This window comes from Dermochelys coriacea, chromosome 27 (assembly GCF_009764565.3).
Source record: "Dermochelys coriacea isolate rDerCor1 chromosome 27, rDerCor1.pri.v4, whole genome shotgun sequence".
In the NCBI taxonomy this organism is placed as follows: Eukaryota; Metazoa; Chordata; order Testudines; family Dermochelyidae; genus Dermochelys; species Dermochelys coriacea.
The window spans coordinates 7,799,199-7,821,284 of NC_050094.1; the positions used below are offsets into that span (position 1 = coordinate 7,799,199).

Below are 22,086 nucleotides of genomic sequence, written 5' to 3' on the forward strand. Positions count from 1 at the left end.
GGAAGGAAAGGGTTTCCGTATAAAAGAACATTTCCCAGCCCAAAGCAAGAAGGAAAATATTTTACAAAATACAAGGGGGAGGTGGGTGTTTGAAAGAAGCAATGACAAATATCCTTCAAACTAAAGAGCATCTAAAGCTACCAAGTCAATCCTGTCAGACTGAGAAGCCCTGAAAAAGGTGACAAATGACTCATTGAAGACTAAACATAGTGAGAAAAACTAATGTTATTTTCTATAGCTTTGAAAGTTAAAAAAAAATAACCTCATTTCAAGTTTTATTTTGCCGGGAACTGAATGCTGATGTTAGCACATGGCTATGGTATTCTAGCTCCAGGCCAACCGTGTCCCGGAAGTGGAGTGATGGATGTGTGATACATATCCATAGCTTGATGCTCCTTTTTCTTCTGCCTCTCCCTTGTGCCTCGACATTCACTGCAAGGACAGATGGGTCTAGGGGAGAGAGGTACAGTGCGTGCTTAGATTTGCTTTTTCTTTCTGTACTCTCCAGAAGTTCTCCAGCAAATCCTCAAATGTTTTCTCATCCAGCCTTCACCTTTCATTCTCCCACATGCATTTGTGGGCAGGCTGGTTACAAGGGTAGAAGCTGTTGGGAAAGAATCTCACTCATGCTCTGTTTAAAGCTAGATGTGGCTCCACCTCCTGCTTGGGGTGGTACAAATTGGGACCCATCCACATAACTACTGTCAGCTCAGCTGGCAGGGGCCCACTGTAGGCAGGCTAGCGGCTTTCCCCTCCCCAAACCATCATGCCCCATATTCAGGCAGACTGGGGTTCATCCCAGAGAAGGAAGAACTCAGCTTTCACCCACCTGTGTAGAGGATTTGGAGTGAGGGCTGTGATCAGACATACATACCCTATTTAAATCCGGCTTTGTCAAGTAGCAGCAGAGTGAATTTAACAAGACTGGCTTCGGTCAGTGCTGCTATTCAGGACACTGGGCGGCAGTGAAACTGTCAAGAATCATTCAGTTTCACTCTGCAGATGCGTCTTGGGAAAGCTCTGACAGCAGGGAACTGGATTAGGAACTTGGACCTTGTTCCTGGCCCTCTACAGAGTAGCAGATACGGCAACCACATGGCTAACCCCCTTTTCAATTTAATTCCTTGTTCAACAGCATTTTTTGCAAATTTCCTTTGCTCTGTGGCTTGCTACTTGAAATTAAAGCTGAGTTGCTTAGATGTGATTGGCTATGGAAGTCACCTGGCATGTGTCTGAGCGCTGATTGAATAAGTGTTGCTTTTGTCCTCAGGTGTCTGTTGCAAATGCTTGTAAAAAGCTAATTTAAAATGAACTTTTCATGAGTACAAGATTAGAATTTGCTCTTTTGTCTGCTGTAGAATCTGAGTGCTTCACAGTCTTTAATGTATTTATCCTCACTGTGAGGCCGGGCAGTGCTATTACCCCATTTTACAGATCCGAAGCTGAGGCACAGAGAGCTTAAGTGACTTGCCCAAGGTCACATAGGAAGACTGTGGCACAGCAAGGAATTAAACGCAGGTCTCCCAAGTCCTAGGTTGTGTCCTAGCCACTGCATTAGTCTTCCTCTCTGTGAGCATCCAAGCCAGAACAACCTGACAGCAAATTCAAAAGCAGTGCAGACATGGCCAAATCAAATTTGTTTAAAAATTCAAATGTTTATTTGTGGGGAAATTCTCAGGAATTTGCCCAGCTCTAGTAAACATCAGGACAGAAGGCCCTGCTGGTTGTGATGTCCTGCACTGAGAAACTCAGAGGCCTCTCTATCAACCCTTTCTGTGAAGTAAGCCTTGAAACTCAGTCTATCCTTGGAACTGAAATCACACTGCAGAGAAAGAAATAGGCACCAGGCAGAAAGAGAGAGAGAAAGATGACAGCAATGGAGAGAGTGAGAGCGAGCTGTGGGAGAGAAATAATTATTACAAACTCCAGGCTTTGAAAACCACTCAGGAATACAGAGGGTCACCATTAGCCTCATGGGGCTCTATTCTGTTTCTGCAGGACACAAATAACTACCATTGACTTAGGGGGTTAGGGACTGCTACTGATGTGATCTTCATCTGGTTGGTCTTTGGGAAGGTCCTGAAGGGCAAAACAGCACTGCAAAGTGAGACTATCATGAGAATGTCAATTGCCCAACTGTTTGTGCAGCTGCCCCCAGTCCCAGGTCCCCGTAACTCCATTCCACCACCTGTCCCCACGTCTGCTGATGCTGAGGCTCCCAGAGGGTGGGTGGTCTTAAGGCCAGGAGCATTTATAGAAAGGATCTGTCAACATCAGCCGGCGCCCCTCGTGCAGAATTGCACTTCGCAGCTGGAGGAGGCTATAAAAATCATCACTCGATCCTAGCGAGTCCCAGGACAATAGTTGATGCTGTGCCCTTTTATAGCTTGGTTGCTTTGCTCACGTCCTGGGGGCTCTGAGGAGAGGTAAAAATAGGTTTCCATTCTAAGGAGAGCTTGTGGCAGTATCTCTTTCTGTCTGAGATAAGAGAGCATTTCATACCAAAGATGGTTTGGATGTTGGGAGACTCAGAACCATCCCCTATGGAATGGAAGAGGCAGATGGAGCTGGCTTTTGTTCTGAGGAGTCACTTGCACTTGGTGTGGGGATAAAACTGTGAGATGAAGCTGGAGAAATTAACTCACATCCTGCTCCTTAAGACACCTCCCTTCTCTCATACTTAGCAGCAGAGGACAAAGGCTTCTTGGGTCTTCAGATGCTTCTCTGTATCACACAGTTTGAAGCAATGCCCAGTCATTCAGTGACCTGTATGCAATGAGTTGAAGAGTCTCATTCCACCTGCCAGTAGAAAGGTGTCCACCTTATAAACACCACTGTTATATTGGCATCTTCTTGGCAGGTGCAGCAGAGAGCCCAAGAATTGAAGAGACCATACCATCCCTAAGCCTTTATATGCATACCGGCCGGGATTCTTAAAGCAAGCACCTATCAATTTAGTCAAATGATTGCAAATTTGCAAAATCACATGTATGTAAATAAGTTTGCATAAATTGCTTCTAGCCATAGAAAGAGACACAAAAGAAAGAGAGAGACAGAAAGATGAAGGGATGGAAAGTGGGGGAGAGGGAGAGAAGAGGGGGACAAAGCTAGGCCTCAGCATTTAATTCTCTTCCCCCTGCCTTCCCTTGCACTCCCCCCCACCAAGGCACTGCAGAGTAATTTCCCCCATTACATGGCACACTCCCCACAGGAATTTCAATGGGACTGGAAGGTCTCAGAACTTTGCAGGATGTTTCCTCAGAGAGACAACTTTAGTGAAGTTTATTATGAGTTGCACGATATTTGGTGTTTCTCTTAAAGTCCCAGCTTCCAGAATCAGATTATTACCCGAGAAGCTCAGCTTTCTTTGAAAAGATAAGTTTCTAGCCTTCATGGTTGCAAAGAAAAGCTTGGAAATAAGAACCCTAAATGCTTCAGCACTAGAAGACAAATAAAAATAACCTTAAAATTATTATATTTAAAATCTCATTATTTTAAGCCAGTCTCATGAGTTTGGGGTTGGCAATACTTGGACCTTGTAAATGTAAAATCAGTATCATCATTTGATGTGGTCAGATTTACAGTGTGGGCTCCCTGGTAAATGAAATGTGTTCTGTTGTATTCATATATTTAATATTTAATCAATAGTAGGGGTGTCAAGCAATTAAAAAAATTAATCGCAATTAATCATGTGATAAAAAAATTAATCTCAGTTAATCGCGCAATTAATCGTACTGTTAAACAATAATAGAATACCATTTATTTAAATATTTGTGGATGTTTTCTATATTTTCAAATATATTGCTTTCAATTACAACACAGAATACAAAGCGTACAGTGCTCATTTTATATTTCTTATTACAAATATTTGCACTACAGTACTTGTATTAGGTGAATTGAAAAATACTATTTCTTTTGGTTTTTTACTGTGCAATCTCTTTATCATAAAAGTTGAACATACAAATTTAGAATTATGTACAAAAAAACTGCATTCAGAAATAAAACAATGTAAAACTTTAGAGCCTACAAGTCCACTCAGTCCTACTTCTTGTTCAGCCAATTGCTCAGACAAACAAGTTTGTTTACATTTGCAGGAGATAATGCTGCCCGGTTCTTGTTTACAATGTCACCTGAAAATGAGAACAGGCATTCGCATGGCACGATTGTAGCCAGCACCGCAAGATATTTACATGCCAGATGCGCTAAAAATGTATGAGGATATGCTTCCATGCTGATGACGCTTGTTACAAAAATAATGCATTAATTAAATTTGTGACTGAACTCCTGTGTCTCCTGTTCTGTTTTACATGCATTCTGCCATATTTCATGTTATAGCCATCTTGTATGATGACCTAGCACATGTTGTTCATTTTGACAAAATGCAAAGCAGGTACCAATGAGAGATTTTTAAAGATAGCTACAGCACTGGATCCAAGGTTTAAGAATCTGAAGTGCCTTCCAAAATCTGAGGGGGCGAGGTGTGGAGCATGCTTTCAGAAGTCTTAAAAGAGCAACACTCCGATGCAGAAACTACAAAACCCAAAACACCGAAAAAAGAAAATCAACCTTCTGCTGGTGGCATCTGACTCATATGATGAAAATGAACATGCTTCGATCCGCACTGTTTTGGATCATAATCGAGCAGAACCCGTCCTCAGCATGGACATGTGACCTCTGGAATGGTGGTTGAAGCATGAAGGGACATACAAACTTTTAGCATATCTGGTGTGTAAATACCTTGCAATGCTGGCTACAAAAGTGCCATGCAAATGCCTGTTCTCACTTTCAGGTGACATTGTAAATAAGAAGTGGACAGTAAATGTAAAAAAAACTTGTTTCTCTTAGTGACTGGCTGAACAAGAAATAGGACTGAGCAGATTTGTAGGCTCTAAAGTTTTACATTCTTTTGTTTTTGAGTGAAGTTATGTAAGAAAAAAAATCTACATTTGTAAGTTGCGCTTTCATGATAAAGAGATTGCACTATAGTACTTGTATGCAGTGAATTGAAAAATACTATTTATTTTATTTATCATTTTTACAGTGCAAATATTTGTAATTAAAAATAATAAAGTGAGCACTGTATGCTTTGTATTCTGTGTTGTAATCAAAATCAATATATTTGAAAATGTAGACAAACATCCAAAAATATTTAGTAAATTTTAGTTATTATATTATGTAACAGTGCTATTAAACTGCGATTAATTTTTTGGAGTTAATTGTGTTAGTTAACTCCAATTAATCAACAGCCCTAATCAATAGGGTAAGGGAACAGGTAAAGCTAAATGAGTGCTTCCAGTTGCAACCTTAATAATATTCTTTTAATGCAGTTCTCTTTGTATGTAACAGAAAAAGAATCCACCTCTCAAATGCAAACTAAAGAGACATTCCTGCCATGCAAGAACCTGAACTTCTTAGCACTTCAGCACTGACAACTTCTCTTCCCCTTCCTAAACTTGTCTACTTGGGGAAATTATTCCAGGTTAAGGTAGGTGTGAATCTATTCTGGTCCACACGGGGAATTATTCCAGAACAGCTATAGTGGGATAGGTTTCAGAATGGCAGCCGTGTTAGTCTGTATTTGCAAAAAAGAAAAGGAGTACTTGTGGCACCTTAGAGACTAACAAATTTATTAGAGCATAAGCTTCATCCAATGAACTGAGCTGTAGCTCACGAAAGCTTATGCTCAAATAAATTTGTTAGTCTCTAAGGTGCCACAAGTACTCCTTTTCTTTTTTATAGTAGGATAGTTATTCTGGCATAGCCATGCTTTTCAATTTCCCTGTGTAGACAAATTTGCAGTAATTGCAGAAGCTCCTTACGCTGCTGGGCTGTCCCTATGCTGTTGGAAGAGCGAGCTTTTCAGCTCTGGGGCCTGCCAGCTCGAGGGCAGGACTAGGGGGAATAAGATATTTTCAGACTCGAGAGGATTCAGTAATGGACCAGGTTCCAGTGGCCGCCAGAGGCCGCTGCTGCTGCACAGAAAAGGGTCATGCTGCTACCAATATTCCTTAGAAAGAAAAAGAGTGGGGACAGGAGAGGGGATGAAAAAAGGGGGAGGGAGAAAGAGATTGAGGAGAAGGAGAGCAGGGATAGGAGAGGAAGAGCAGGGGAGGAGGGATAGAGGGGGAGGAGGAAAGAAAAGAAGGAGGGGGGAAGGGAGAGAGGGAAGGGGCAAAAAGAGGAGGTGAGGCGAGAAAGAGGGGGAAGTGGAGAGGGAAGGGGAAGGAGAAGCAGAGGAGGAAGAGGAGAGGAAGGGAAGGGGAAGGGGAAACAGAGGAGGAGAGGGAAAGGGAAAGAGAAGAAGAGGAAGGGAAGGGGAAGCAGAGGAGGAAGAGGAGAGGAAGGGAAGGGGAAGGGGAAGCAGAGGAGGAGAAGGAAGGAGAGGAGGAAGAAGCGGAGGAGAGTGAAAGGGAAAGAGAAGAAGAGGAAGGGAAGGGGAAGCAGAGGAGAGGGAGAGGGAGGGGAAGGGGAAGCAGAGGGGAGGGAGGAACAGAGGGAAGGGGAAGGAGAAGGGGAAGGGGAAGCAGAGGGGAGGGAGGAACAGAGGGAAGGGGAAGGAGAAGGGGAAGGGGAAGCAGAGGGGAGGGAGGAACAGAGGGAGGGGGAAGGAGAAGGGGAAGGGGAAGCAGAGGGGAGGGAGGAACAGAGGGAAGGAGAAGGGGAGGCAGAGGAGAGGGAGGAACAGAGGGAAGGGGAAGGAGAAGCAGAGGAAGGGAAGGGGAAGCAGAGGGGAGGGAGGAACAGACGGAAGGGGAAGGAGAAGGGGAAGGGGAAGCAGAGGGGAGGGAGGAACAGAGGGAAGGGGAAGGAGAAGGGGAAGGGGAAGCAGAGGGGAGGGAGGAACAGAGGGAAGGGGACGGAGAAGCAGAGGAAGGGAAGGGGAAGCAGAGGGGAGGGAGGAAAAGAGGGAGGGGGGAAGGAGAAGCAGAGGAAGGGAAGGGGACGCAGCGGGGAGGGAGGAACAGAGGGAAGGGGAAGGAGAAGGGGAAGGGGAAGCAGAGGGGAGGGAGGAACAGAGGGAAGGGGAAGGAGAAGCAGAGGAAGGGAAGGGGAAGCAGAGGGGAGGGAGGAAAAGAGGGAGGGGGAAGGAGAAGCAAAGGAAGGGAAGGGGAAGCAGAGGGGAGGGAGGAAGAGAGGGAAGGGAAGGGGAGGCAGAGGAGAGGGAGAGGGAGAGGGAAGGGGAAGGAGAAGCAGAGGAGGAGAGGGAAGGAGAGGAGGAAGAAGAGGAGGAGAGTGAAAGGGAAAGAGAGGAAGAGGAAGGGAAGGGGAAGCAGAGGAGAGGGAGAAGGAAGGGGAAGGGGAAGGGGAAGGAGAAGCAGAGGGGAGGGAGGAACAGAGGGAGAAGGAAGGGGAAGGGGAAGGGGAAGGGGAAGCAGAGGGGAGGGAGGAACAGAGGGAAGGGGAAGGGGAAGGGGAAGCAGAGGGGAGGGAGGAACAGAGGGAGAAGGAAGGGGAAGGGGAAGGGGAAGCAGAGGGGAGGGGGAAGGAGAAGCAAAGGAAGGGAAGGGGAAGCAGAGGGGAGGGAGGAAGAGAGGGAAGGGGAAGGAGAAGCAGAGGAGGAGAGGGAAGGAGAGGAGGAAGAAGAGGAGGAGAGTGAAAGGGAAAGAGAAGAAGAGGAAGGGAAGGGGAAGCAGAGGAGAGGGAGAAGGAAGGGGAAGGAGAAGCAGAGGGGAGGGAGGAAGAGAGGGAAGAAGAAGGGGAAGGAGAGGAGAGATCAGGGAGAGGCAGACCGGTAGGGCTGGGCAGAGCAGCCGCTGCCCTCCGAGGCCCCGGCTGCCATCACAGCTCCGTCTCTGCGGCAGGCAGCGCTCGGGTCCCGCTCGGCTACCTCCGTCAGCTCGGGCCCCCAGGCGGCTGCTCGGGTGTTTCCGTCCCTATTCGGACATTTCCGCCTCCCCTCGGGTGTTTCCGTCCCCGCTCGGAGGGACTCGGCGCCTGGCCGGCCTCCTTCCTTCCCTCCCGGGTGCCTGCCCCGGTAACGGTCGCTGTGAGTTTAAATGAGCAGGGGCCGGGCCGGGCCCGAGCCGCCGCCGCCACCGGGACACGGACTGAGGCGGAGCCGGGGCCCGCCCCGCTGCGGGCGCTGAGGGGACAGGATGACGGTGCTGCAGGAACCCGTCCAGGTACCGAGCCGCTCGCCGCAGCCGCACGGAGGCCTCGGCCCGGCCTAGCGGGGCCCGGCCTCTCCCGCGCCGGACCCGGGCCGGGCGCGGACCCAGCCCGGCCAGGCGGACCCAGGCGGGGCCGCGGGCGTGGCCGTCTCCGCGTCCCCCCAGCCCGCTCAGAGGGGCCCGCAGCTCCCGCCGGAGGTGGGACCCCCGGGGCCCCTCCTGGAAGGCAGGAGCCCGCCGCAGAGGTGGGGCCCTCGTCCCCCCCCCGGCCCGACCCCTCCCCTAGAATGGGACCCCAACCCCTTACCCTCCCCCTCCCCCCCCGGGATGTGAGGCCACCCCTTCCCCTGAGATGGGCCCCTACTAGTCCAGGTAGACACCCCCCCCCAGTGTCCTCACCCCGCTCAGGGACACCCCCCGACACTCCCCACTTCCCGGGCAGGCTCCCCCCAGATCTCCTAGAGGCCCCCCCTTCTTCTCCCTTCCCTCTGCTTCCCTTCCAGGGAGGACCCACCACTGCCATTTGCTGTTCTCACGCCCAGGAGACTCGCCTTCTCCCCTCGCAGCCCTATGATTAGTACAGTTGGTTTTACCATAGCAGCTAGCCCTTGTGAGGCCTAGTGGGGAATCAGGACCCTCCCACTGTGCTAGGGGCTGTACATTCAGAGGACCCCAAAAAAATCCCTGCCCCAACAGGCTTACAATCTAAGCATAAGTTGATGGACAACAGATGGAGACAGACAGACGGGTGGGGGCTGCACAAGGAAACAATGAGTTGATATTGGCCAGCAGAATAGTGGCCCCCCACTTCTAAGAGGGACTCCTCCCATCCCTACTGCTCCACCCTGGCCCCTTATGAGACCCCTTGCTTCCTCCTTTCCTGTTTCAGCCACCCGCCACATCTGCTGTTTTACTATTTAAATGTGCTCAGCTCTGTGGATTACACACAAATTAAGTCCCAAGGAACTTTCTTGTCCCAAGGAACTTGCAGTCTAAAAGAGATGGGATGCCTTATAGACTCAGAGGAGGAAATAAAAATTAGATTTTTTTTTTTTAAAAAAAGAAGAACTTTAACTCAGTTTTTCCAGTATATTTTCCCTTCTTATCTCAGTCTGTCTTTCCAGAAGTGATGCCCTGTCAGAAGTTATCCATCCTTCGCTCTTTACCATATCTACCTTGCCTTAGCCATCCTTTTTATATTCCCTCCCACTTCAATCTTTCCCATGTTATCTCCTCCCTTTTCCCTTCCATCAGACCTCCAATCTTTCCCAGGTTTCTGTCTTTCTAAATAAATGGGGACATAGGGTTCAAAAGGTCTTGAATAGCTGCACATAGAACATGTTTTTCTGGTAACTTATAAACCTCTCCTAGCTCCCACACTGGCAAGATGCTTAGCATGCTGTACAGTTATTCATAATAACAATATTGAGCACAACAGAAGCATCAGTAATTTATTTTATTTCCTTTTCTCACAAAAAGGCAAAAAGAGGTAGCTGTTTGTGAGAGACAACACCTACTCCATTGACTTGGTCTAACGGGGTAGCAATGGTGGTACTATTATTGTAGATAAGGAGTTGGTGTTCTTTACACCAAATTCTGTAGGTCTGCTCTAAACAGCTGTAGACAATGTGGTGCTAAAAACACTTCTAGCCACCTAGACCCCTTTTTCCAGTAATACTCCCCCACTGCTGCCATCTCTGGAGCTGGACAGGTGGTAGCAACAGTTGGGAATTCTAGCAAAAACTGACTAGTGTAGGTTCCTGTGTGGAAAGGAAGCAAACACCCACTGACATAGTGAAGGACAGCAAACAATATCTAACATTTTTACAAATGCGTGTAATCGGCATCTTTTCTGCTGTCCTAATTATGGCTAACCAGGTGGAAAATATTTGCTATCCTGAAATTTCCGTGACAGAGATGTGGAGTATTTTATCTGAGGTATATTATTTGGTTTATAAAATGGGCAGATGCTTTTAATGTCATCTTCTCTAACTTGGAAATGCTGTTAATGGCAGTCTGCTTTTGTTATCACACAAACCTACTTGGATTCTACTTGGATTGATGAAGTAACCAAATTTCTCCTTTTTTGCTATCCAAAGAGTCTGATATGTTAGTGCAACATCAATGCACAATCATTACGTCTACACTTGTACATGTAGGACTCACGATTTGCCACTATCTCAGCCCTACTGGTGGCAGCAATGATGGAGATTGTATTGTAGGCACAGTTTAAGTATTGGATGACAAGGTGGTAAAAACATGAATTCTAATTAAGTTACAGCCTCCACCATTACTATCATCAGCTGAGTTGCACTGGTGTGAATTGCAGATCCTAATTGTGCCATTTTCAATGCAGCCTTTGTTTAGGCCCCTAGTTACTCTGTCCTTCATTGGTGATCTCGTAGAAGTCTACTTTGGTCATCTGTAGTCACAGTTCTTAAAAATAAAGCGCAATGGTGCAGTGATTTTGACAGTTGTAATAAACGCAGTAAAACCACAGGATTATGGTGCATTCTGACACTAATGTAATAAGCCTATGACCTTCTGACTCTCTTTTTGCAGTACGGATTTAAATGAAGCTGTTGGATTATGTGTTTGTTGCTTGGCTGGACTCCTGGTACTTTTTCTTTCCCCAGTTATCCCATTCTTCTTGCATATGTTCTGAAAGAGTAGGCATCACTTCTGACTCATCAACATTACAAGTGACTAGTGTATGTGTAAAAACAGATTTTTTTTTTTCATGTATCTTTGTACAGCATATGCTCATGGTCATTCAAGAGATCTTTCATTCCCCCTAATCATCTATCCCCTCCTCACCTTGCAAAAGCAAATTATTTTTTTTAGTATTTGGAAAACTATTACTTTTACAATCCTGACAGAGCTTTGTAGTGGTTTCATTTGTATATGTAGCATTTTAAAAGCATGTAAGATGACAAATGCCTGCCTGGAGAGCTTCCAGTTTGAGGGCCTGATTTTGACACCCCTACTCGCAGTGAGTAAAGGTGGCAGAATCTTGTCCTAAATAGACAACAGATTTTATACCTCTAAATGAAGACAGCTAAAACTTCCAAATTTCAAATATAAATTATGTATTCCATGTGTTATCATATAACACAGGTGCATTTTAATTTTCATCTCTAAACACCTTTAGTTCAGCAATACAGCTCTTAACAGTTTTCTTGTATGCTTCAATTTCTTGTAGCACCTTAGAGACTAACAAATTTATTTGAGCATAAGCTTTCGTGAGCTACAGCTCACTTCATCGGATGTTAGTCTCTAAGGTGCCACAAGTCCTCCTTTTCTTTTTGCGGATACAGACTAACACGGCTGCTACTCTGAAACCTGTCAATTCCTTGTGTTTTCATCATATTGAATTGCTGATATTGACTGCCATGACCAGATCTAATGATGGACAATTTCCAAGGCCCTGTTCATATTACACTCCTGGGGGAATTGTGCATCACTGCGCATGTACAAAATTCATGACCCCCTGCAGATTTGTTTGCCCACAGAAAATGACTTCTGATGGGAAGCAAAGGAAGCTGCAAGAGCGGTCATGTGCCCACTCCCTGCAGTGCAGACTGGTTGGTTTGGGTACCCGAGCAGCCGGTAGAGACATAAATCACCACCTGGGTGGGTAAGTGAGGCTGGATAGTTGTGTTGTGTGAGAGAGAGACAGCGACACACTGGTCCCGTCGCTTGCTATTCCAGCACCCTCTGCGTTGGAGGGGCAGGGCTTTTGGGGTATTTCTGAAAGGTAGGCTTGGGGCAGTCTCTTGTCCCTCAGCAGAGGAGAAGGTAGCAGCCTGCCTGCTTAATGAGTTGTTTCCATTGTCATAGTAAAAGAAAATGAATACTTGTGGCACCTAGAGACTAACAATTTATTTGAGCATAAGCTTTCGTGAGCTACAGCTCACTTCTCGATGCATAGTGAGCTGTAGCTCACGAAAGCTTATGCTCAAATAAATTTGTTAGTCTCTAAGGTGCCACAAGTATTCTTTTCTTTTTGCGAATACAGTCTAACACGGCTGCTACTCTGAAACCTGTCATTGTTCATAGTGAATTCCTCCACGAGTATAAACAGGTGTAAAAATTTTAAGGCTCTTTTACATGCCAGAGTGGAGTAAAGGAGCTTTATTATAAAGGACAGTAGGGCCTTATAAGTGCTTATGGTGCTTTAGTGATTAGAACTGATCTAAATTTTTGGACTGAAAAAATTTCCTATCAAAATGTCCTCCATGAACTGTTTTCTACTGACCTTATTGGAGATGGTCAATAGCCAGTAAAAATTGTGAGTTTGAGTTCCCAGCCCTCACTTGCTCTTCAGTTGCCTATGATGTAACATTGAGCATATGGCTGCATATATTTGTTGACTAATACTTAGAAGTAAAGGGTCAATACTAGCTACATTACTATTAGACGGAGGGGGTTTGGTGATTTCCTCCAATCCTCCCCACTCCCATTCTCCATTCATTAAATTGTAGTTTAAATAAATTACCAAAATAAACTAGCTGGATTATATTGCTTTATTTTGACCAAAAATGTAGAATTTTGCAGAATTTTAAATATTTTGGTGCAGAAATTTTAATTTTTGCAAAATTTCCCCAGGAGTAATATTATGACTGATAACATGATAGAAATAACCATGTACAAAGAACGAGGAGTACTTGTGGCACCTTAGAGACTAACAAATTTATTTGGGCATAAGCTTTCATGGGCTAAAACCCTCTTCATCAGATGCTTGGAGTGGAAAATACAGTAGGAAGATTTTTTACACACACATACACACACCATGAAAAGATGGGGGTTGCCATACCAACTCTAATAAGACAAATCAATTAAGGTGGGCTTTTATCAGCAGGAGGAAAAAAAACGTATATAGTGATAATCAGAATGGCCCATTTCAAACAGTTGACAAGAAGGTGTGAGTAACAGTAGGGGGGGAAATGTTAGCATGCGGAAATAGTTTTTAGTTTGTGAAATGACCCATCCACTCCCAGTCTTTATTCAAGCCTAATTTGATGGTGTCCAGTTTGCAAATTAATTCCAATTCTGCAGTTTCTCGTTGGAGTCTGTTTCTGACTTTTTTTTGTTGAAGAATTGCCACTTTTAGATCTGTAATCGAGTGTCCAGGGAGGTGGAAGTCTCTACGGTGCCACAAGTACTCCTCGTTCTTTTTGCTGATACAGACTAACACGGCTACCACTCTGAAACCTGTAACCATGTACAGTTATCGTTAGCAAAGGTTCCCTGACCGGTAAGGCTGTTTCCCTTCCCCCAAGAACCATGCTATGAAACCATGGTTTTCATTTCTTTTTAGACTGATTTTTCAGGCTGGGGGTAGTCTATAATGGCCTTTCTTAAAAGGAAAAAATCCTTGTCTATACTGGTCATGGAATCAGTAATGTGGACAGGTCCTTCTTGTTGACAAGAGTACAGTGCTTTTGACATAACCTTTAAGACGAGTGAGGAACCTACAGCCCGCAGGTCGGATCCAGCCCACTGCTTCATTTCATCCAACCCACCGCAAGTCTCCACACCGTGAGCTGGAAGCCCCGAGCCTCAGCGCCCCTCTGCAGGGTTGCAGCCACAAGCGCTGGCTTGCCCCGCTGTGGAGGGAATCTAGGGTTGCCAGGCCATTAAAAATCTTGACTCCTGGAAGTGACTGTCATGTCCCTGCGGCCCCTGGGAGCAGGGTCAATCAGGGAAGTTCTGTGTGCTGCCCCAGCTCCCAGTTGCCAGGAACCACAACCAATGGGAGCTGTGGGGGCAGTGCTTGTGGATGTGGGTAGCATGGTCTGTGCAGAGCCCCCTGGCCCCTTCGCCTAGATATTTGGTTTAGCTGTTGTGCAACATTCAGACACTGAATAAGCTTTTCTGGGTGAAAAGGTGGGCTTGGCATGAGAAGGCTTCAAATACTTTCCCCTGGATAAAAAAAGCATTTGTCTCTTCTTTGAAAAAGCTCTCTCAGAGCACAGCAGCTGATATAGTTTTGGAGTTCTTCTCTGAGATTTATAACAACATTTGTGGGTAAGAAGAGAGAAGAACGGGAACCACCTCTGGGGCTGTGTCTACTCCAGCAGTTCTCAAACTATGGGTTGGGACCACAAAGTGGGTCACAACCCTGTTTTAATGGGGTAGCCAGAGATGGTGTTAGATTTGCTGAGGCCTGGGGCTGAAGCCAGAGCCCCACCTGAGGGCTTCAGCTGTGGGGGCTCAGGTTTACAGAACCCCCCCGCCTGGGGCTGAAGCCCTGGGCCTTCGGCTTTGGACTCCCTACCCGAGGTAATGGGGCTCGGGTTTTGGCTTTGGCCCTCCCACTCAGGGCAGCAGGGCTCGGACGGGCTCAGGCTTCAGTCCCACCTCCTAGGGTCATGTATTAATTTTTGTTATCAGAAAGGGATCATCGTGCAATGAAGTTTGAGAACTCCTGGTCTACTCTATGGGAAAGTGTTACAATAAACTATTGGTTGGAACATTTGGAAACTGCAGCCTCTTTATCGTGTCCTGTGTCCTTGCAGATCAGCTGTCTGAATCATTTAAATGTTGGTTGCTGCCACAGTGGTGAGATCTCTACCTCTGGTCTGGATGAGCAGGTGCCACCTAAAAAGGCTTATCCCTATTATAGATGAGAAACCACAAACAGTTCAGCTGCACTAGTTCAGCCAGTTCTAAAGCCAATGGAGTAGCTTTTGTTGGATAAATACCCCAAAGCACCTGCTTGCAGCAGTTTTGTGCCCTGTGGATTGGTGCTTTGTATCTCCCAGTAAGCACTGATACAACCACAATTGTCAGGTGTGCTTCAGGGGGAAGCACCAAAATGGTTCTGTCAAGGCATTGCTGCAGTTTGGGCATGCTGGTTGTTGAATTAGTCTTGGTAACAACTGCCTTAAAGCGTTCAATGACCGTGTTGCAGTTTCCTTGCTTTGTTTCTACAAGGTGAACTATCGCCACAATAATTGCGCACACTCGTTGGCAGTCTGAGGCCAAAGACCAGTTAAATTTGTTTTGTAAAACCTACTGTGTTACAGCATGGTGGTTCTTTTCCTCACTTATGCTAATCCGTAGAGCAACATGTGAGTCACCAATCTGACTGTCATCCATTCATGGCTTCAGGCCATAAAACTTGCTTCTTTTTGATTACAGAATGACTGTCATTGTACAGTATGAGCTCCACTAACTCACTCTACAGTCCTGTTGTTCCAATCCTGGGCCTCTAACCAGCAGCAGTGGTTGGCTGAACTAGTGTGTGGTATCAGTTTTATAATGTAGATGTGACATAACTGTAACACAACCAAAAATCACTCGCTTACGACCTATGCCAGACTTGGGCGAGGTTATAACTCTCAGATAAGAGCAGGTTGCCAGAAGTATGCTGACTTAACACTCTTCTATAATCACTTATGTAGCATCAAAAGTAAGCAAGGTCTAAATAGATATGACCTGTTGTTATTCAGATATAGGCATCTGATTGAATAAAGAAGGAGGCACAACAGGTAACCAGAGGAAAATGGAACTCTGGTGCGGCTCTAATTTATGCAAGGGGCCACGTCTGCCCCGTGCACAATCCAGAAGGTGCAGCGGTGACTTGAAGGTCTCTGGGTTGTGCCTTCTGTGCTGTGCCTCCTGAAAGGTGCAAAACAAAATTTGAACTAGTTCAGGATAAAATAAAAGATGATCACTTCAGGCAAACTTTGTTACTAAACTTCTCTTGGATATAGAACAATACTATTGTGAACTGGGCTTTTAAACTGAAAAATAAATACTGTACTTGCAGTGTAGCAATCAAACCAAGACACTCAATCAAACATGGCTTTCACAAGGATTTAAAAATGGTTGAGTTTTAAATGTATTGTAGGAGTCTACAGGTGAAAGATTAGCAATCTCATATAGAAATTTCCTATATAATAATCTACATAGTTATTCAAAACTCTACTGCGTAGGCTATATATAGATTCCCTATGGTTAATAAAATAATAGTTGGTGCCTGTTAGAGTTGTAGAGTTTAAAGGCAGACAGGACCCCCAGATCATCTAGTCTGGCCATCTATTTAGCACAGGTCACCAACACCACCCAATACCCACGCACTAAACCCAACAACTGAAATTAGACAGAAGTATTACAGCCCAGAGGAGACTCCATTTATGTGCCACAGGCAAAGAAGGTGCACAAGTACCTGAGGCCCCTGCAATGGCAGGGAAATGATTATGTAAGAAATGTTACTTGCCAGGATTATCTACACCTGCTCCCATAGAATACAGAGGAAGGCAAAAAAATCCATGTCAGATTGGCAGTGACCTTGGGGAGAAAATTACTTTCTGACCCCACACATGATAATCAGTTAGACCCTGAGCTTGTGAGCAAGAACCAGCCAGCAAAGCACCTGAGACAGAAGATGCTTTGTGACACCTTAGCCCTGGCCCTCCCCATTCAGTATCAGCAAGATCATCCCTGACTGATGTAGCTATGGTGACAACACTCTGTAGTGTAGTCTGGCCTATCTGTTGAGAGGACAACTAGAGGAACCCACTGTCTCTGGCACAGTAATACATCATTTATTTGCTATGCTCAAATAAATTTGTTAACCTCTAAGGAGCCACAGGTACTCCTTATCATTTAAGTAGTGGCAGCAACCTGTGTAACACTATTAATATCGGCTTCTACCTATTACTCCTCAGTCTCTCTCAACCAGGTTAGTGGAGGCATGCAGCACAGACAAAACTGACCTTGAGAGTGGCTTAAAACACAAATCTTCAAGCAAATGGCACAGATTTTCCTCCACTAAGTATTCTAAAATTGCACTAATGTTTCTTATCAGGTTAAATAAAAGGAAAGCTAATATTTCACTTTTAAACAGGAAAAGTACTCTTCGCTTAAGGTATTCTGATCTTTGATAATACTAAAACAAACAAAGAAACAAACAAAAAAACCCGAAGGACTATTGATAATAAGGTCTAGGGATGATAACTGTGTGACTTCAGCAATAGATGAACAAACTATTCAGTCTATGTTCAAATGTATAAGTGCAATCTTTGTGATATACAGCAATTCCCTAGACATCTCACTGCAGTTTGTGCATTCCTATATAGAATCTCAGTGCTCCAACCAACGGAAGTAAGACATTGTTTTTCACACACCAACTAACTATGGATAACGTTCATCTTAGCTCACTGTGGAATGTGTGCAGCTGTACCCCCATGGAAAATGCCATTCTGCTATCGTGTGCAGTTGACAGCAATCATACGGTGTTTGATGTTGCCATTGGCATGATCTCTAAGCTGTCTCAGTGTAGTATGTGGTGAACTAATCAGCTGTTGGTAAAAACCCACAGAATTGCACTGGTTTGTTTATAACTTGATTAATATGTACTCGGTTCAGATTAACTTTCTTTGTTCAGTATTTATTAATTTAATATAAGAGCTTCAAACAGAACACATTTAGATTGCTCAGGTTTCAGAGTAGCAGCCGTGTTACTCTGTATCCACAAAAAGAAAAGGAGGACTAGTGGCACCTAGAGACTAACAAATTTATTTGAGCATAAGCTTTCGTGAGCTACAGCTCACTTCATCGGATGCATTCAGTGGAAAATACAGTGGGGAGATTTATATACACAGAGAACATGAAACAATGGGTGTTACCATACACACTGTAATGAGAGTGATCAGGTAAAGTGAGCTATTACCAGCGGGAGAGCGGCGGGGGGGGGGGGGAACCTTTTGTAGTGATAATCAAGGTGGGCCATTTCCAGCAGTTGACAAGAACGTCTGAGGAACGGTGGAGTGGGGGGAATAAACATGGGGAAATAGTTTTACTTTGTGTAATGACCCATCCACTCCCAGTCTCTGTTCAAGCCTAAGTTAATTGTATCCAGTTTGCAAATTAATTCCAGTTCAGCAGTCTCTCACTGGAGTCTGTTTTTGAAGTTTTTTTGTTGAAGAATTGCCACTTTTAGGTCCGTAATCGAGTGAACAGAGAGATTGAAGTATTCTCCAACTGGTTTTTGAACGTTATAATTCTTGATGTCTGATTTGTGTCCATTTATTCTTTTACGTAGAGACTGTCCAGTTTGACCAATGTACATGGCAGAGGGGCATTGCTGGCACATGATGGCATATATCACATTGGTAGATGTGCAGGTGAATGAGCCTCTGATAGTGTTGCTGATGTGATTAGGCCCTATGATGGTGTCCCCTGAATAGATATGTGGACAGAGTTGGCAACGGGCTTTGTTGCAAGGATAGGTTCCTCGATTAGTGGTTCTGTTGTGTGGTGTGTGGCTGCTGGTGAGTATTTGCTTCAGGTTGGGGGGCTGTCTGTAAGCAAGGACTGGCCTGTCTCCAAGATCTGTGAGAGTGATGGGTCGTCCTTCAGGATAGGTTGTAGATCCTTGATGATGCGTTGGAGAGGTTTTAGTTGGGGGCTGAAGGTGATGGCTAGTGGCGTTCTGTTGTTTTCTTTGTTGGGCCTATCCTGTAGTATGTAACTTCTGGATTGCTCAGTGTCACTGTAGGTTCCTGAGTATGTTCTTATCCTTTGCTTTAGATATATAATTTTTGGTAGTAACTTCTTACAGCAAAATTCAATCATATATAGATCACAGTCCCACTTCCACTCATCTGTGGAAAAGACTCCACTTGACTTTAGTGAGAACTGGATCTGGTTCATAGACAGTTGTACATTACAATAACAACCGCTGGGGGGTGGGAAAACATGACAGTTGTATCTCTAATATTAGAAAAGGAGTACTTGTGGCACTTTGGAGACTAGCAAATTTATTCGTGAGCTGATGCATCCAATGAGCAGAAGCTCACGAAAGCTATACTCAAATAAATTTGTTAGTCTCTGAGGTGCCACAAGTACTCCTTTTTCTTTTTGTGAATACAGACTAATACGGCTGCTACTCTGAAACCTGTCTAATATTAGAGAAATACTTGTGCCAAGTTAGAACATTAGGCCTCTTTACATAGTTTTAAAGTATAGTGAAGTCTGCACTATGGACCCACCCCTTATATGTATGTGTATCTCTCTCTCTCAAAAAGAATAGGAGTACTTGTGGCAACTTAGAGACTAACAAATTTATTTGAGCATAAGCTTTCGTGAGCTACAGCTCACTTCATCGGATGCCACTGTTCTCCGGCAGGCATTTTAAAATTATTCTTAAGGTTTTTAATATTGTGTGGCCTTTCAAGATTGAACATTTACTAGGCAATTTAATTTTGCTGCGTCTTTGGCAATGGAAGCTGGTCCTTGGTATTTCCTGCATTTAATGTGGATTTAAAAAAAAGTTTTTCCCTGTGAATTTAAAATCACATGTATCCATTTACACACATCAGAAAATGTATTTTTCTCTTCTACAGGCTGCTATATGGCAAGCACTTAATCATTATGCTTATCGAGATGCAGTGTTTCTGGCAGAAAGACTATATGCAGAAGGTATGTGCATCACTAATACTGAATTAATGGTTTAAGTTTGCTTAGGATGTTTAGGATTTCTGTTCTCTTTTTTCACTTGGATAATAAAGGTTTATTTCTTTCTACTCTAAAACCTCCCCTGCAATTGGAGAGACATAGTCAAGATAAAAATCAAATGTTACTTGTAATAATATCAGTTATTACCTAAACTTACTATAAGAGTAGAGGAAAAACAATTTTTTTTTAATCATTTCAATTTGCTATATACCCTGGACTACTCTGGGTTTCACTGTTCTCCCCTGTACTATATTAGTTTACCATGTTTGTGTGGGCCTTTTATATAGCAACAGGGGAGAAACTTTTTTTTAAAATGTGACTTTAAAAAATCTCTGTTTGGCGGGGTAGATATGGTTTTAATGTAACTGTATAGATTTCAGGTAGATGGTGCCCCTTCAGAATGGCTTATATGACAAATACTTCTATAGTGACACCAACTTGAAACCTTCACTTTTATTTATTGATTGATTGATTGATTTGATTTGATTTTAAAAAAAGGTACCTTCACAACCTTTATTTGCCAGGCTTGCTTCTGGCTGCAACTTTGTATTTACATAGTTTTTGTTGTTGGGTTTTTTTATTCTTGGATCACTGCTATTTTTGTTTAGCCCAGATTCAGTTTCCTGCAGCTCCTCGCCTCTTGCTGGACATAGGCTTTCATAATCAATGTTGCTACACAAATTGGTCAGCAAAAAACAATGAGTTTTCTGGTTTATGCCCTTTCTCTGAGCTCAAACAAATCGCCTTTGCCATGTGTTTAAACTTCTCTGAATCAAGGAGCTGCTGTCCAAAAATTTCTTTTGAGTCTTGGTCTCCAGCATAGCAGCACAATGCTTTTCTACAAACACGTGTGTTGGCCTGTATCTTGTTACATAACAAACTATTAAAAAACTGAATTTGGCTGACCATGGTATGTGTTTATTTTATTAGTTAATAATTTTTAAATTATTTGGATTTATACGCAAAACTTTTTAAAAGTTGCTGAAAGGATTTCAAGTATAATCAGTTTGCCAAGATAGCAAGCCAGTTTGCATTAAAATTTACTGAATTCCATAAAAAATGGGACTTGTTTGGGCCTCATTTCTTTCTGGCTTCTACTTACGCGTTCCTTTCCTTTGCTGAGAAATGTGCGTATATGTTTACTTTAAATGCACAGCTTACATATATTGTTGAAAAGTCAAGTGAGTTAGGAGCCCAAGTCCTGTTGGGTGCTTTTGAAAACTTTACCTACCCCTCTCTCTCTCTCTCTCGTATCTATTTACCCATTATTCATCTCCTCATATAGTTTATTCACTATACGGCTACATATATTACACACACATACAATGTTAAAAGAACATTAAGGTTGCAAAGTCAAGAACTCAAAAGGCAGGAAATCCCTTAGTTAAGGTTGCCTGTATAACTTACTTTAGCCCCCTTGTGTGTATATATATATTATGAAACAGTCCTTAGTTACGTGAATGCATTCTATTTTTTCCACATTACCGCAGTCTAATTTAGTGCATAGGATGCATCTGTCCTGGAATGAATCAGGGTTGTGTTGTGAAGGAGGCTGTTGTTTGTCGGACCACGGCTTCATTTGCTGCAGAATTTGGAAGGTCTGTAGTGAGGGAGGTAGGGGATTGCAAGGAGAGACAGGATAGCCTCATGGTTAAGGTAGTTGAATGCTGCCCTGGAAAACTGGATTCTATCCCTGCTTCTGCCACAGAGTTCCTGAGAGATGCTGGGCAAGTCACTTAAATCAAACTTTTTATAGGTGATCATTAATTTTGTATTCCTTATTTTCTGGGTGCCCATCTTGATATTCTGGGGTCTGATTTGCAGAAGTCCTGAGCACTCCCATCTGCAACTGAAGGTAGTAGTTGTGCTGCTTTGAACATATAAAGTGCTATATAATGGAAAGTACTCAGGAAAAATTGTGTCCTAGGCCGCTCACATTGGATGCACAAAATTAATGGAAATATGGGACCTTAATTTCTCAATGCCTCAGTTTTCCCACATAAATTATAGCACTCTGCAGTGGTGGAAGAGGGAGGATAAGAGTACCTGAGAATCAAGAGGACTTGTGGTATCACTTCATAAGTGTGCCTGACTTAGACTATAATTCTTTAACCTCTGTTCTGAATAGAATCAATTTAAATTAAAAAGCAAAGATCCGTCGGGTATGAATACTGAGACTTGTAAAATGGAATATGAGAAGCTTTGTTATAGGCAATAACCTGATCAGTAACTGTTTAAACCTGTGAAATAGAGCAATGAAACTTCCTAAGGGTTTAAAATGGTGAATGTATTGAATTGGCTTGAAAGCCCCAGGAACGGGAATGACGTTCTTGCTTTGTAACCTGAAAGACCTGTGCCTAAAATTCTACTTCCTAAAACTTGGGCGGAAAAAATATTAGCACCTAAAATACGTAGGGCAAGGTGCATACCACACTTGTCTGTTTTAGTTTTATAAACTACTTGCTCAGCTTAAATGTGAAATTTAATTTTTGCTGCCTCCCCTCAT

The 22,086-nt window shown here is 43.9% G+C and overlaps 1 protein-coding gene across 9 annotated transcripts in view; it reads left to right on the forward strand.

Annotated features, from left to right (window-relative positions):
- The first annotated feature begins 7,900 nt into the window (after positions 1-7,900).
- The window catches only part of CDC27 (cell division cycle 27), a 60,384-nt gene continuing 46,198 nt past the window's right edge, over positions 7,901-22,086 (forward strand). For 4 of the 9 annotated variants that reach the window (XM_038385337.2, XM_038385339.2, XM_038385338.2 and 1 more), the window contains exons 1-2: positions 7,912-8,123; positions 19,469-19,544. In XM_038385337.2, coding sequence (XP_038241265.1) covers positions 8,097-8,123; positions 19,469-19,544 — 103 coding nt within the window. In that variant the 5' untranslated portion in view covers positions 7,912-8,096. Of the gene's footprint in view, positions 8,124-19,468; positions 19,545-22,086 lie in introns of those variants that run through there. The other 5 variants (XM_038385342.2, XM_038385343.2, XM_038385340.2 and 2 more) reach the window with 4 other exon arrangements.